General features: G+C 44.1%; 1 protein-coding gene across 2 annotated transcripts in view; it reads right to left on the reverse strand.

Annotated features, from left to right (window-relative positions):
* Nucleotides 1–2,013: 2,013 nt before the first annotated feature.
* The window catches only part of DPF3 (double PHD fingers 3), a 94,852-nt gene continuing 80,577 nt past the window's right edge, over nt 2,014–16,288 (reverse strand). For both annotated transcript variants that reach the window (XM_054400162.1, XM_054400161.1), the window contains 3 exons: nt 5,776–5,888; nt 4,396–4,477; nt 2,014–2,084 (listed from right to left, as the gene is read on the reverse strand). In XM_054400162.1, the coding sequence (XP_054256137.1) occupies nt 2,014–2,084; nt 4,396–4,477; nt 5,776–5,888 (266 nt within the window). The remainder of the gene's footprint in view (nt 2,085–4,395; nt 4,478–5,775; nt 5,889–16,288) is intronic.

The raw sequence follows: 16,288 nt of genomic DNA on the forward strand, positions 1-16,288 counted from the left end.
AATTTCTTTGTACCCTTGGTACATCTGAGGTGTCATCACACAGAAAGCCAAAGGTATCAAACAAATTTCACAGGTAGCCAGTCCAGCTGTTCTAAGAAAGATTTGGTCCACTACAACTAGGATAAATACTGTCTGAAAATTTTGCTAACAAGCCAAAATATTCCTGCTGCAGCCTGAGAAGAGGCCATGACAGTACATGGAGAATCCAGCAGCTGACATGGCCACTTTCAGTGTGCAAGCTGAAGAAAATGCAAAAGGTGAAGACACTATCTAAATAATGAAGGAGAGTGCATTAGGTCAGTATAGTTCATTCTAACTAAGTGTAATTATCAGAAGGAAATAAAATTAGCTCACCAGTATTCTTTCACGATGTCCTTTCAAGTGGACACTTAATTTTGTGGAAAAGTCTCAATCAATATAAATACACCAAATATAATCTTCAGTTTCCTTACCTACTCATACAAGCAACTTGAGTCACATGCTGCTTGGGACTCTCATAAATTTCTATTATAAACCCACTTAAATCTATGCATAAAAAGTAATATACATCATACCCAAGAAAATGGTCATTCTGGGCTACTTGGCAGTTCAGGGAGTTGCTTGTTTTTAACCTTAAAGATGTATCTGGTAGAAATTCTTTAAAGTACTCACTTGTCCGCCTACTGATGTCCTAAATTATTCAAAGAGACTCAGCTGTAATAGTAGTTTTCAATTGATGCTCTTGCTTAATGTTTCTTCATTTCACATGTAGAGATTCGTCTAAATAAAGTACAACTGTTTCTATCTAAATTTTAAAACAATTGTGAATAATCTTTGCTTTTATGTTAAGTAAATTCTCTCTTTCTTTAGAGTTGGGCAAGGTTTTGGACAAATTATCACATTTGCCAAAAAAAAAAAAAAAACCAACAACCACCCAATTCTGGAGAATTTGGGTGCAAAATTATTTGAAAATTCAGCTAGATCTTGATAAGTACTTTGATTTAAAAAAAAAACAGTAACACAGTCCTGATTAGACAAATCCCAGAATAAAATGCAACTTAAAGCTACAAAACATTTTAGGTTAGCAACGTCACAAAACTAATCAAAGTGCTTCATTTCACCCTAAGCCCAAGTTGTTCCTCTTTGCAGCTTCCTTTAGATTGCTCAGAAAAGTGACCATTCTGCTTTCCTACAATCAGCTTAAGACAACATTTCTCTTTTGTTCTGTTTTCTGAGGAGCACAGCAAGTCAGTTACATACATAACCCATTCACAGTTTTCTGAACAAAACCACAATGATGAGTCTGGACTGTACGCTAGCACTGTGGTGGGACACTGTGCCTGAATCTCCTGACATATCAGAGATGGACAGCTTTTCTGAGCATCTGTGTGCATACATGCTGGTGCTGTTCTTCCTTCAGAAACACTGAAAGCAGCTGCCAAATCAAAGCGTTTGATCCAGGGAAGAGTGTCACCCCAAAACCTTTTGATCAGTGCTTCTCTCAGTGACAATGTGTTGTTCAGGACCTGGGAAGTACTGAGCTAATGCAACTCTCAAAGGCCCACTATGAATACAGAGTGGGTGCAGCAAAGGGATTTCCAGTCAAGCCTGTGAAGAGAAACAAGTGGTGCCGCTCCCAGAGAAAGCACTCACCAATAGTTCCTTGGGAGATATCTTACTACTTTGTTAAAAAGAAGACTAAACAGAAAAAGCACAAGGCCACCCACACAAAACTGACTTCTCCATGTCAAAGTAATAACCCTCCCCCTTCTATAATGCATGTGAGTCCATCACGGCAAGCAGCAACCATGCATAGCAGTGAAGAGATCTCATCCGGAGCATCAGGAAAGTACTCGATCCTTCAGGCAGAGCCCAGGAGGCATGACCTTAGTGACAGTGAATACCACAGATACCTCTTCCTGGATTTCAGTGTCCGTTCCTTTTGATGTGGGTTGTGTCTTTTTGTTCTGGATGGGAGTTATGTGCTGGTATGGCAACACCAGGAGCAAAGTGTTTCTCGACTGCTGGAGCTCCTCAGGCTTGGAAACCAAAAGCTGATGCTCTCTCTCTGAGCAGCTCCCGGCACAAATGGCAACTCCAGCTTCCTGCAAACGAAGAAATCCTTCTTATAGGAATCACATCAAATCCAGATTTTGTGTCAAGATCGTCAAGAATAGGATATCAAATATTCCTAACACTGGAACTGCCTCTATTTTTCTGATGCAGGCACTGCTGCCCTTGGTATTGTGTGCATAGGCTTTCTACACAAGTTACAGCACAGCTGGAGCATGCAGTGCATGGGGTTTTATGTTTTCATGCTTTCAATACAACTCTTACCAGTCAAACAGGAACCTTTAGGTAATTATTAGCTTTATTTCAAAATTTTCCCCTCTGGATTTAGTTTCCTCTTTATCAAAGCTACAAACATTTAGCTCCTGAATGCATGATTGATTTGTAATTATTCTTGTCTCACCCCTCCTGCAAACCACAGTCATTCACACTCGCATGCCTCCTCCTCCAATTCTACTGCTCTCTGCAGATTTTAGTCAGAGAATCAATAATGGTAAGGGACTAGTTCCTCTGCTTCACAGCCAAATGACAAACTACAACCTATTGTAGCATAGTCAGACTGAATACCCTGCAGAGATCAAAACTACACACCAAATGTATACAGACCATAAAACTCTTTCCCCTTCTGAGGCCCAGACAGAGCAGAGAGCAAGGAAGGTCACTCCGCTTAATCCAGTCCTCTGACAACAGACCCCCAGCTATTCCAATGAGGATCTCCCTGTCCAGGGCTTTCTCTCTGAGACTTTGACTTCTTAGGAAGTCACAGAATCACAGAATCATAGAACATTAGATATTGGAAGGGACCTCTAAAGATCATTGAGTCCAATCCCCTGCCAGAGCAGCATCACCTAGAGTAGGTCACACAGGAATGCGTCAGGGTGGATTTTGAATATCTCCGGAGAAGAAGACTCCACAGCCTCTCTGAGCAGCCTGTTCCAGTGTCTTGTCACCCTCACAGTGAAAGTTTTTCCTTAGGTTCATATGGAACCTCTGCTGCTCCAGCTTCCACCCATTGCTCCTTGTCCTATCACTGAAAATCACTGAGAAGAGCCTGGCTCCATCCTATCATCACTCATCCTTCACATATTTATAACCATTAATAAGGTCACCTCTCAGTCTCCTCTCCTCCAAGCTAAAGGGTCCCAGCTCCCTCAGCCTTTCCTCATAAGGGATATGTTCCACTCCCTTATCTTTGTGGCTCTGCAGTGGATACTTCCAAGCAGTTCCCTGTCCCTCTTGAATTGAGTGGCCCAGAATTGAACACAATATTCCAGATGTGGCCTCATCAGGACAGAGTAGAGGGGAGAAGAACCTCTCTTGACCTACTAACCACACCTCTTCTAATACACCCCAGGATACCATTGGTCTTCTTGGCTACAAGAGCACATTGCTGGCTCGTGGTCATCCTTCTATCCACCAGGACCCCCAGGTTCCTCTACTTTGTGCTGTTCTCCAACAAGTCAGTCCCCAACCTATACAGGTCCACAGGGTTGCTCTTTCCCAGGTGCAAGACTCTACACTTGCCCTTGTATTTCACTCAGTTTCTGCCTGCCCAGCTCTCCAGCCTGTCTAGCTCTCACACAGCCTTCCAGCATGTCAGCCACTCCTCCCAGTTTTGCCTCATCAGCAAACTTGCTGACAGTGCACTTGGTGCCTTCATCCAGGTTGTTGATGAATATATTGAACAGCACTGGTCCCAGTACTGACCCCAGTGGGACCCCACTAGATACAGGCCTCCAACTAGACTCTGTTCCACTGACCACAACTCTCTGACTTCTTCAACCAGTTCACAATCCACCTCACTACCTGATCATCCAGACCACACTTCCTTAGTTTACCTGTGAGGATGCTGTGGGAGATGGTGTCAAACGCTTTGCTGAAATCAAGATAAACCACATCTACTGCTCTATCATCATCATCCACCTTGTTGTGTCCTCATAAAAGGCTACCAGGTTGGTCCAAAGTCACAATTCACAAGTGCTCAATTCAACTGACTAAATTGCACTGGGCAACCTACTCTAGGTGAGGATGCCCCTGTTTACTGCAGAGGGGGTTGGACTAGATGACCTTTGGAGGTCTCTTCCAACCCAAACCATTCCATGATTCTACAAAATTGAGTTGTCAGGTGCTACCTAAGACATCCAAAGGTGCCAATGGCTCAAAAGAGCCATGTTCTGGAAGATGATGTAGAGACTGAGCAAGATTTTCTTTCTTTCCAGCGTTACTTGTCTCTGGTTTTGCTACTGCTTCCTTACCGCTGCATGGCCCAGGCTACCTTTCTGAAATTCTTCCCTGCTCCCAAGGACCTTATTGTGGTTTTCAAAGCAGACTTCCAACATATATTACCTTCTGGGGGTTCAAAGACCGGTGGATTCAAGCAATACATGTGATAGCCACGGTCACAGTCATCACAGAAGAGCAGCTGGTCCTGAGGTGGGGTGGTTGGGGAGGCCGAAGGGCAACAGAGGGAGAAGGAAGAGAGAAAATGATGTATATTAGTCTCTTGCCAAGATGAAAACATAAGCATGGTAATCATCAGTGCTCAGCTAGGAATGCAGAGCTGCAATATAGAGACTAAAAGATTATTTGGAATGTAAAAGGCTACAGGCATCACACTTGAGCATCCAGGATCAACCACCATATTTATGAGTTGTCACTGGAAAAATCCGTCTGAGAGGTGAAGGACTTCCTCTCCAAGGTGTCTTCATGATGTAGAGGTAGAAGCTGTTAGGCTGGGAATATGCTGTACTGAAAGAAGGGGACAGGATTTGATGAGCTCCAATGTTACCACATGCTGAACCTCATCCCTTTAGGGGAAACATTTCCTCAAAAGGCTGGGCTTAGCTGATCCTCCAAAACTCAGATAAGTGAATGCTTTGTGAAACAGACAGAAATTATGATCCCACCATGCTGTCTGCAGCACTTTCTTGTATTTGTAGGGAAAACAGCTGCAGTATCTTGTGATTCCTAACAAAGAACAGTTCCCTGTTTTCAGACTCCCATGTTTACCACTAAGGAAAAAAAAAATTCTCAGGTGTCAAATTCATTCTGCTGTAGGAAATGCAGTGTAAGCTAATTGCCTCCAAAGTTCTCCAGCCACTGCCACTTCTCCAAGTTTCTCAAAGATTTCCAAGGACCCTTAGCATCAGGTTTTAACTGAAAACCTATCACGGAGGACACTGTTCAGCTGCAGGCTCAGGATTGTGGTCTGGAAATCACTGGGATAGGTGATTAGGTGACCAGAGGGGCCTAGCCACTCCAGTTCAAGTGCTCTACACGTTTCCCAGGACTTGTCATTAAAATTAAAAAATCCTTCCAAGAAAGTAAGTCAAATCAGGGACAGAAGAAACTTACCTGCCATCTCTTGCATTATCACTCATTCACATCCACTCCAGACTACCATAATTAAAACTCTACTCTCTCACAGCTCCCTCCAACATGAGTTTATGGTCTCCAGCTAATGTCTATTGAATAAGCAGACAAGCCACCAATATCACCATCTTAAGCAGCCCTAGATGATACCTGTAGTAATTTCAGCAAAAATCAACAGCTGAACAGGGACACTGGGGGGAAACCTATTTCTGTTCTCAGAAGTGGTCCTTCCTCAGAGCTGCCTGGAAGCAGTAGCAAAGCCATGACCCACACCATTGCCACGTGCTCCTCAAGGACAGGCATGACCGTAGCTTGCAGTGATGCTTATCTGTGTGAAAAGGTAAACGAACTCACATCGTTCTCAGAGGTCCCACAAAGGCTGCAGGATTTGCACTCAATGCACTGCCACTGATAGGTTTTAACAGCCTCAGTCATGTTTGTGGTGAACTGCAGGCAGGTCGGGTGTCCTGAGGAAGATGGGAAACAACTGTCATTGTTAAGGCTCACTTATTGCTTGTTAATTAACCAGTATTAAATTTGGGAACAAAACACACATGGACATGGACTGATCACGACATGGGCTGCAACTAACAGATACCAGAGGAAAGCAGGCATTAACCCTTTCGCTGCCGGGCACAAGAGAAAATCTGAGTCATCCCCACCCATTCCCTATTGGCAAAGCAGGTTTTTTTCAGAGCTCTTAAAAATGGTTTGGCTTTGGGTTTTGTGGGGCTTTTTTTTTTTTTCTTGCCCCTTTTTTTTTTTTTTTTTTTTTTTTAAGAAATCAAGAGAAAGGATGAAACCAGAAACAAACCCAATTTCTGAGAGACCCCATCTGTCTTAATAGAAATTGGAGTACGGTTTCAATTAGCGTTGTTTCAACTGGACTGAAGGACCTGGTGGAAATGAGGTTCATCTACATTTCAGAGCTTCCCTTCCTGGTGTCCAAATCGGTGGAGCAATTCTGGAAACTTCACTCAAGTGGAAGCAGTAGTATACAGACAAGAAGCAAGACAGGATGGAGGGATACAGCTTTTAATTTTTTTTAAGAGCTCTGCCACTGAAATTGGTTGGCACAGAAGAAACCAAATTGCACAGCTAACCTTCCAGGATCAAAACAAGAAACCAAAAGGAAAAAATCCCAAGCCCACAATGAACTAAATGATAGGAATAAAGAAGGGAAAGCTAGCAGAACAGTCACATCTAAAAAGGAAGGACAAACTGCCAGAGTTACAACCCCTGCCCCTACATGCGTGTCGATTCCACGTTTGCAAAACAGCGGTATCACAGTATCAGGGTCAGCAATGGGCTTTCTGGAGGGGAAAATACAAAGAAACAAACAAACCAAAGGTAGGATCAGTGTTCTTTCTGGAAAAAAAAAAAATTTACTAGTGAAATAAAGCAGTGTCCTCCCAAACCACCCCTAGTAGGCTAAGGCAGTCCCTGAGTCACCTGCAATAAGGCACTGCTGGCATTCTTGGGAAGCCTCCTGTTTAGCATCCCTCTCTGACACACAGAAACCTTAACACTGGGGTACGTAGGGAAGGAAGGCATGGGACAGGAATAGACGACTAGAGGGGACCATAAATACCACACATCCAGCACCACCCACATGACGCTTCTAGAAACTCGCGCCATCAGATGCGCAGGGTTTCTTCACCTCTGACAATCTGCTGTTCGTAGAACTAGAGCCAGTGGGTAGGAAAAAAGCCCTTTCCACCTCCACCAGCCTAAGTATCTTTTTAAGAGTGGAGAAAGAAAGGCTGTTTCTCCAATAAGAAAAAAAAGGCACCACTACAGTAGATGTGGGCATAGATGTGCTATCTCCTTTGCCAGACCTACCAGCAGTATTTTGCTGTCTTGTCACATCACCCATTGCCACCCTGCAAGAAGCTTCTATATTTTCTAGCTAGCAAATTGCTAGATAAGGCAGTGATGCTGTAGGGAATGCATTTCCTTTCTGTGCTCACAATCCCACCAAATGCTGTAAATAAGGATTTTTCTTCTCCAGTTTTGTTCACATGGTTGTGATAGGAAAACTAAGCCTGCCTGGCAAAGAAATGTGTGTACATAAGTTATTAAGGAAATTGAACAGAAAAATAAAGGAGATATTTAAGGAAGGAGGGATCAATGACATTGTTCACATCACCCATAAGACCTTTGAATACAGAAATGTTTTCAACAGTGCTGATGAGCTCAGATGGGCTAAGATGATCACTGAGTTTTGGAGCCCTTGAAATGTCAGCACAAAACAAGACTCAGATTTTGCTGAGATTTACAGTGGACTGTGTCCAAACTAAAGTCCTATGGACTTTGAAATTGCAACTGTGCAGAAAGAGATGTGACATCACACCTTTCCCTGCTGAGAGGACCTCGTATAATTTCTGATACTACCAAACTAGTAGAACCTGACGTGACACTGAAATGTTCCTCCAGATCTGATTTACAGCAAAAGCAGAACCTCATTCCAGCACCAGTAAACAGAACAAATGTGCCACACTGCACATCAGGGAGGAATTCATCCCAACAGCAGAGTCAGCTTCCAGAAAGGTTGTACAGTGCTGAAATATATCACAGGAAACAACTCACACAGGGAGGTGAGTTAATCAGAGAGTTAAATAGCCTCAGTCACATTTGAAAAGAAACAGAAAGAATGGAATCAAACCTACAGAAATAAATGGCAGCTCGATGCATACACATATTCATGTGCCCACCTTGCCTGCATACACACATTGCTCATGGTAGAGACTCCAGCTAAAGACTTTCCCTTTCTCAAATGACATGAAGGTCAGGTTCTGTTCATTACTTTATCTCTGTCCCTTCACAGCCATTCCTGCTCTCTTCCAGCTATCAGTTTTGACTGTCTCATTCCTCATTTGCCTCAAAAACACTTCTGCAGCTTTTCTGAGCTGCACCTTGTTCGATGGCGTCTTGTCCTCGAAGTGATCCATCCTATCCTGCAGAGCCCTTCTTAAGAACCACACCTACCACAAACCTAAAAGAAAGGGTTCTTAAAGGCTGAGGATTGCTTAGAAAAATCACAGAATCACAGAATGGTATGGTTGGAAGAGACCTCCAGAGATCCTCTAGCCCGACCCCATTGCTAATATATTTTATTAACAGTGAGCGTGGGTCACTGTAGCTTCTTTTTAGCAGCAATGAAGAAATATTTTGAAAAAATATACTGATTTATTCACTCCTTTGGGCTCTCTCTCCAAATGCTGTGACTACAAAAGAGTCCAACAAATGCCCACAGCCGTGTCTGCATAGCCACAGATCTGCTCTCTGTTAGCCCAGGGCTTATGATATGTCTAAGGGAAAAAGAATATCTTGTGGACATGTCTTTCTTCATCCTCTAAGTAAGATCCTCTTCCACATTAAACAACCTGCATTGTGGTATCATGACCTCAACCTAATGTTGCAGGAAATACTATTTTTACTTATGCCAGCAGCATAACGAGGCACCATAGCATATGTCATGCATGTCAATAGATACTCACAACATTTTAAATATTTTCATGCCCTCCCCATTCTCCTTCTTCAAAAATCTTGCTATTTTCCTTCTACTTTGGTTCAAAATCGAGTGTTTTTCACAACCTCTGAGACAATTCATACATCCAAGACTTCCTGGAGTGATGCTAGTGAACACCAACCGTGCTCCCTATCACAGCACATCTTGGCATGCCCTCTTTGGCAGAATACTTGAAGACAAAGCCCTGTAGCTGCATACAGCCAGCTACTACAGGTAGATAAAAACCCCCTCTAAAAGTAAAAAGCAAAACCAAGAAGAACAACAGCAAAAAAAAAAAAAAAAAAAAAAGGGCTAGTTCAGCCCACAAACAATTCTGGTTTACACAAAGAGCAGTCAAAAATGTAACTCAAGTTTCAGACACTGTGGTAGTGCACAAGACAGAGAGCTGAAGGTCTTTCTTGCATAATTTCATCTCTTACGTGGTCAAGATAAAGGAACAGCCTTATTTCACTAATCTTGTGATAAATAGCATTTGCTATGGTGAGGGTGTGCAGCAAAGAGTCTGCAGCTGGAACTCAGTTAATAATTCAGGTGGTAGCTGAGCCCCAGCAAACCCTGGATCACTCTCACATCTGTATCTCCTCTGCAGATCTAGCAAGGGGAAGAAGTAACACATATTTATGGTGTCACCAAAGTCAATAGACAGACCTCTAAAATACACCCCAGGACCAGTTCTGTTGAAGGAGGTGGTGATATGTTAACATCGACAGTTTCTAATCTACCATAACTATTCTCTACCTAAACTTTTGCTACGCTGCAATAGCTATAAACAACATAGACAACAAAACTTGCAGTGAGAAGGCTTCCAGCAGCTCATCCCTTTGTCTTAAAGCAATATTTTAAAGTATAGATCAGGTCTGAAAGCTCCTACATCTTTGTCAAAACTCTCCTCTGGATCTGAACTCTGTGACTGAGACCATATTTTATAGTGACACTTGTGTTTCACATGCCACTGGCTTTAATTGTATACTATGTCCACCAGACATCTGGTCAGAGGAGCGGAGAGTGAGCACACTCAGAGACCATTTCTTATCTCTCCTGTGCCCAGTGCAATTGCAGGCTGATGGTAAGGAGAATTCAAACATAAGTACCCTACCCCAAAAAAAAAAAAAAAAAAAATCTAAAAGTCTCTTCTGCTTACACCAGCTGTATAGCACTAAAGACCAAAAGTGACATTAAAGGGCAGGAGCAATCTGCTGCTCCCAGGCGCTCTGTGACCAGTGAAGGCCTTAGAACGGCTCATTAGTGCTTCTTCAATAATGGATTCTGCATCACAAGATTAATTGCAGCCATGTGCTCTGTCACACCCGCCACAGACTATTTAAGTTAACAATCCAATCAATAACCTTTTTCAAACAAAGGCAGAGATTATCTTGAGGGGAAAAAATAAGCAAAGACTCCTTTCTTGAAACAATTGTGAGATTATTTATACAGAGCAAAAGGAATTTTCACCAGTTTCCAAATCTTTCCCTTATCTTCCGTGTGTAGTGGTGGGCTTTAGAATCGATAGCATAATGAACACCCATGGAGCTCCCAGCTACATCATGTCAGAATTTTTTCCATAAACCATTCAGGTCTTTAAACAACTATAAATACATATTACAGATATAATGACCCCATCCAAATAATGGAAGATTTACATGCAAAGAAACTGTGAAAATCCCTCCTGCTAAGATTGAATAAGAATTGCTCTGACCACTGCCATCATTAGACAGAATTATTACCATTATTCGTACAAAAGAAGTGAAAAGTAACTTGCAATAAGGGATATGATTTTATGGTTATGGTATAAAAAATTAGCCCTCCTTTGTCTAGGAGGCCATGCTTACAGATATGTAATGCCAACAACAGATGAATTAGAGCCCTTAAAAAGGCCCAAGCACAATAAAAGGGTTGGCTCTGCCTGAACGCCAAGGCTTAAGAAGCTGCAATCCTCAGAAGACCAAATGGTACTAAGGGATCCAAACAGTACTGAGGATGGGCAACTCTTGGCTTTTTCCTTTTTACCCTTCCCATCTTGCAACATCCAGGCATGTGGTGGTTTTAAAGACTGTCTTTAATTTTCTTCACAAAGTTTGAGCAGAAAAGTAGAAGAATGGAAATAAATCACTATTGGGTAAGAAAGCAAAATAATGATTATTCTAAACATTTCCACTGGAGAGACAGAAATGCTTAAGAGCCAGTACTCAAAACAAGATACAGGCAGTCGGGCAATCTTGCAGTCACTCCCAGTTTGTCTGCCTACTTCTTTTCTCTCTCCTGGCTGAAGATAACACACACCCACATACTGACCTTGACAAGCTAAGTCTAACGAACCTCTCTCTGCTTCTTGGCTTTCTTCCTTTTTGCCTGCTCTGGGAGGGGGAGGAAAAGAAGCATGGCCCCTCTCTTTTGGGGGGCCCAAGGGGCTTTGTTGTGTTTTTCTGTTGATTGTACATATTTGTAAATCTTGTGAATAGTGTGTATTTGTACATATTCACTGCATTTCACCCGTAGATTGTAGTTTTGCATATTAATACATCTTCATTTGCTTCCAGACTGAGCTAGCCTGGTTATTGTCAGTGTGGGAGGGGGATTCCAGCTCTCACACTGTAACAAGGCATTATGAAGCAGGGACAAATGCCTGTCTGCTCAAATGGAGGTACTCATAAACAGAAGCCTTCAGAAGTGTTTGTGGGGTAAGAATCCAAGGCATCAGGGTCACAGTACCTCTGTGATACAGGGAAGCAGGAGTATTTCATTATAGAAAAACACACCCACAAAAATACACGTTCCCAGTGGCCATGGCTGGGGTGGGTGTCAGAAGCCGCAAGTGAAGAGCTCCTGTCTCACCCCCTTCAGTTAAGAGCCCTGATGAATCCAGCCTTTTAAAAACAAACAAATGAAAAACAAAGTCTTCTCACTGGCACCATTGGGTTTTATTACTATTAGACAAACGAGGAGAGGAAATATTACCACCATGAATTTCTACATCCTGATGGAAATAGAATATCTGCCTGTTTCCCACAGTGTCCAAGAAACTGTGCTCCAGTACCACCAAGTCTGCTACAGAAGTGAGTCCAAAGGGACTCAAGAGCCTCAGTGAATAGGCTGGTTAGTCTGACTTGGTCAGAGACCAACTTTCCTCTAATCTAATATACCACAATGTGCCAGTGATTGTGGAAGAATTAATGCCTTTAATAATTGATGGAGCTCTGAAGCCATTCAGCTGTAGAAGAGCTTGTAGTTCCTATTATTTCATTTCCCGGCCCTATAGTTGTTCTGGCCAGCATGGACAGAGGTTAGACTGAGCCCACAGAAAGGGCAGGGGCACTCTGCTGCATTAGTACCCAGGGCTGGCAGCAAGCTGCACTCTGGAGATGGTGGTTTGCTTCTCAGCACTGCCAGTTGCAGTGGAAAAAGAGACATAAATCACAAGCAATTGCTAGAATATTCGGCACTGGTAAAGGAGAGCCCACTTTAATTGCTCACCCAAGGGACAAATAAACCCCCTGTGCAAACAACAGTGGTTCAGTCCCAATCCGGCAGGTGTAATTGGAGTCAATGGGAACCAAAAGCAGGACAGCCCTACATGTGTGTTTGCAAGCAATTAACTCTGGAGCTCTTGAGGAAGGTTGCAGTTGCAGCTCACTGTCCTGCACTGCTCTACTGTTGCTTTAGCCTTGCAAACATCAGGGGGAGCAGATGTGGGGAGCAGAGCTCCTACCAAAACACCCCTCATCTTGAGGCCCTATCTAGAAAATTTTTGTTGCCTGAGGAAAGTCCAATTAAACAGCTCAACTTCCAGCTTTGACTCTACAGTGCTGCATTTCCTCTGATACCTTTTTAAGCACTGAGAGCATCAACTAGGACAAAGGGCCAGGGCTACCAAAAGTACATCAAGGGCAGAGTCTAGCTCAAAGGATGCTCACATGCATAAACAAAACGAGGGATCTGTGCCTATACAGACTCACGTGCACACAGGGACATTAGCCACAAACAAAGCTGTCTGGCCACTGTCTGGCATGGGGTGGTGGGAGGAGCTGAGTGGGGTTTTGGGGTGACTTCCAAAGCAAGCAAAGAGAAAAGCCAGGAGTGAGTTATTCCAGTCATCCTAATGGTTTGTCACTCTCTCCTCACACACCATCCCCTTGGTAGCAGATGCCACAAGTCTTACAGGAAAACCACCTGAGAAAAGTTTTAGCACAGTTTTACAGTGACAGGTTTGCATCTGTCCTGTCCCTGCATAGCCTGTCAGCAGGCAATGTCCAACCATAGGCATCTTAGCAGGGAAACATGAAAAACAGAAGTTATGGAATTTTAAACTCTCTAAAAACTGCCAGTGATGGGCTTTGATGTATACAACTCATCACCCTGGCAGAACATCCTGATTCAGGCTGGTGATGCTGCAGCCAGGACCTCTGTTTAGGGCTCTGGTTTGCCAGAGGGAGGATGAGCCCTGCCACGGTGCTCACTGCTGTGTGAGTGTCCCACTCTGCCCCTCCAAAGCCACCTGAGATGGGCTGAAATCAGCATCTCCATTTCATATCACCCAGAGGTTGGGCCGGAGCAGATCTGGGTCACAATTTTGCTCCTTTGTCTTCACCTCCAAGGCTGAGCAGTGGGGGTTCAGGGGCATGCCTGGCACATGCTCCATAGTTCACTATGAAGATGCTGTGATAACATAGAAGTCAGGTGGAGAAGTGGGCTCTGAGTGATTGCAATCCCGGGGATCAGAAACAGCCACCAACCTGAAAGCCAAAGGATGCCTTCAGTGTCCCATCTCAAAACCAGCCAGCACTCTGCTTCCTACTCTCCATCAGAAAGGCCCCCATTAGCCACTGTTGGCCACTAGACAAAATGGCTATTTCTTGCCTAAGAAAAATAATGTGGAAGCACTCAAATAACCTCATACTGAAGCATCAGCTTGTTAATGCACTGGTAAGTCATGCCAGCACTGTACAATTCCTGGGGGTGAATTAGGTCAGAGTGACCTCCAGAGAACCCACCAGGCTGCCTGGCTGCGCACTGCATTATGGGTAACGATCTGCTAATTGCCAGGAGGCACTTGGGCTGCCTACCAACACCAACAGGAAGGAAACCTGCCTGCAGGCACCACACGGACTCCATATGCCAGGGACATAGCTCCTAATGACAAGAATAAACCCATTTATGGAGCGTGAGCTGGCCAGCAGGACGGGCACCGAATGCTAATGCTGCCCAGCAGGTACATCCCGAGGGGGTCGGCTGCATGCGACCCCCCCGAGCAGTACCTCCCGCACCAGGCAGGGCGGGTTGTGCATTTGGTTGCACACTGAAGTAAGGTTGAGGTAGATGGAGATGAAAATGCAGGAGTGGGAGGAAGACCTTATCCAGACAAGATGAATCATCACAACCTGGGAAGCCAACATCCCCTTTGCCTGGGGGACATTTTCGTTACCCTTCAACAAACTGCAGTGGAAAAAAACCTCCGGCGTGGCTCCGACCTCGTCGCTATGCACTGCAGGCTCCCCCCAGCCAGGCCAGCTCACACACCACAGAGCTTTCAATCAACTGGCAGGCTCACTAAACCCTTTCAAAATGAGCAACCAAGCAAAAATACTTGGTCATAAACACTAAAAATAGGAATGGAGGATTGGGTTTTGTTTTGCTTTTTAACTTGGTGAAGCCAGTTCGTCCTAGTGCATTAAATCCACCTCCCTGGCAGCCCATTTAGAACATCTCCTCCCCCCTGGGAGAGCCAAAATCCCCAGCTATAATAAGAGGAGTGGGGTGTTATTCAAAATGCTAGGGAAATGGCAGCCTGAATAGCCTTTCATGAGAGTCTTACCTTTGTTAAAACCCACCATTAACAAGGCAGCAGCAAAGCCTCTCCTCCTTTCCCTTTAACCTGAACAAGGACTCTGCTACTTGCTTGAACCCACATCTGATGTCCAAATACCTTGTCTTTCCCCAATATTCCTAGCTGCCTTGCTAACACAGACAGCAGCATGCCTGCAGAGACACCTGGCACTGCCCAGCACGTTATCAAGGTAGCACTCAAAAAGATGGCCTCCAGCATTTTCCTGCTGACCCAAAAAAATCTGTCTAACCTGAGCTGGTGGCAGCAGTGGATGGGACGCGTTTCCCTGGGGCACTCCAACTGGGGCTGCTCCACTGGGATAACTTAGGAGAGAGTGACAGAGGCAATGCTTCATGACATGGGCGCTTGATCACTGAAACCAGGCCACGTTCACCCAGGTAGTTTGTGGAGCACCAAGACAACCCCTCCACACCACTGTTGTTCTCAAGCACAGGTGGCTGCAGGAAGAGCTTCAGAGGTGTGATCCCATGGACCATGAAAGAGCCAAACCAGGAAGGTAACTGCCAATTGAAAACAGGGCAGGCTGGGTTTATGCTGGTGAATTCAGGGAGAGGAAAGGGAAAAATGAGAGAGCAGTACTAATGTCTGGACAAACTTCCTTTCTAGAAAGATTAAGGAATGGCACTAGGCTAACTCCCAACCAGCACCGTTCCAGAAACTTCAAATCAAATGGCAAACTCCAGAGTGATTATTTAAATGTCATCATTTTAATATTAAATAAACTTAACTAGGCAGAAGACACCATGCCATTGCATAGGCAGTGACCTCATTGCTGTTACATGAGGTAAACATGTATCATCCAGGTAAAGAAATCCAGCACATGGTGGGTAAATGGTTGGTAACCGATGCATGCACGCTGTAAAGGCAAGAGGTCTGACTATGACTTTCCCATGCAAGCATTATTCACACTGCTGCTAATCTAACTGTACGTTCAGACACTAGCAAAGCGGCCTCACTCAACTAGGCACAAACAAAACCAATTTGGAGCAAGCTATTTCAGCCCCTCACTGATTTAAAGAAACCCTTTTGGCTGCTGAACGGGCAGTGCTCTCCATGCACACTCTCCATTGTTTGTAATGCAGTGCCAGAAATTGGAGATATCCCACTGCCTACTGACTTTTTTCCCTTCTCCACTAGTTAAGCCCCTTGTTTCATTGGGAATTTCAAAGTGCCAATTGAGATTTCATCAATAAGGTATCCAGTTTTCACTTCCCCATCAAAGTCCCAGCAACATCAGTATCTAGAGGGAAGTAAGAGCTATAAATGTGCCCTGCCATGCATCTGTACATGGTCAGTGGGGAGGAGTGAAATATCTCAGTTTACTCTCTAAAAAATGCAATTGCAGGGTGATCTAAACATCTGACTGAATTTGAATCAAGCAGTTTTGGTCAAAAGCAAGCAGGAGGGGAGAAAAGGTTAAGAGGTGGCAGAGGGAGAAACACATTTTTCAGAAAGAATCAGTCATTTTGTGCCAGTGTTTCACAAACAAGAAG

Source organism: Indicator indicator, chromosome 4 (assembly GCF_027791375.1).
Source record: "Indicator indicator isolate 239-I01 chromosome 4, UM_Iind_1.1, whole genome shotgun sequence".
Taxonomy (NCBI): Eukaryota; Metazoa; Chordata; class Aves; order Piciformes; family Indicatoridae; genus Indicator; species Indicator indicator.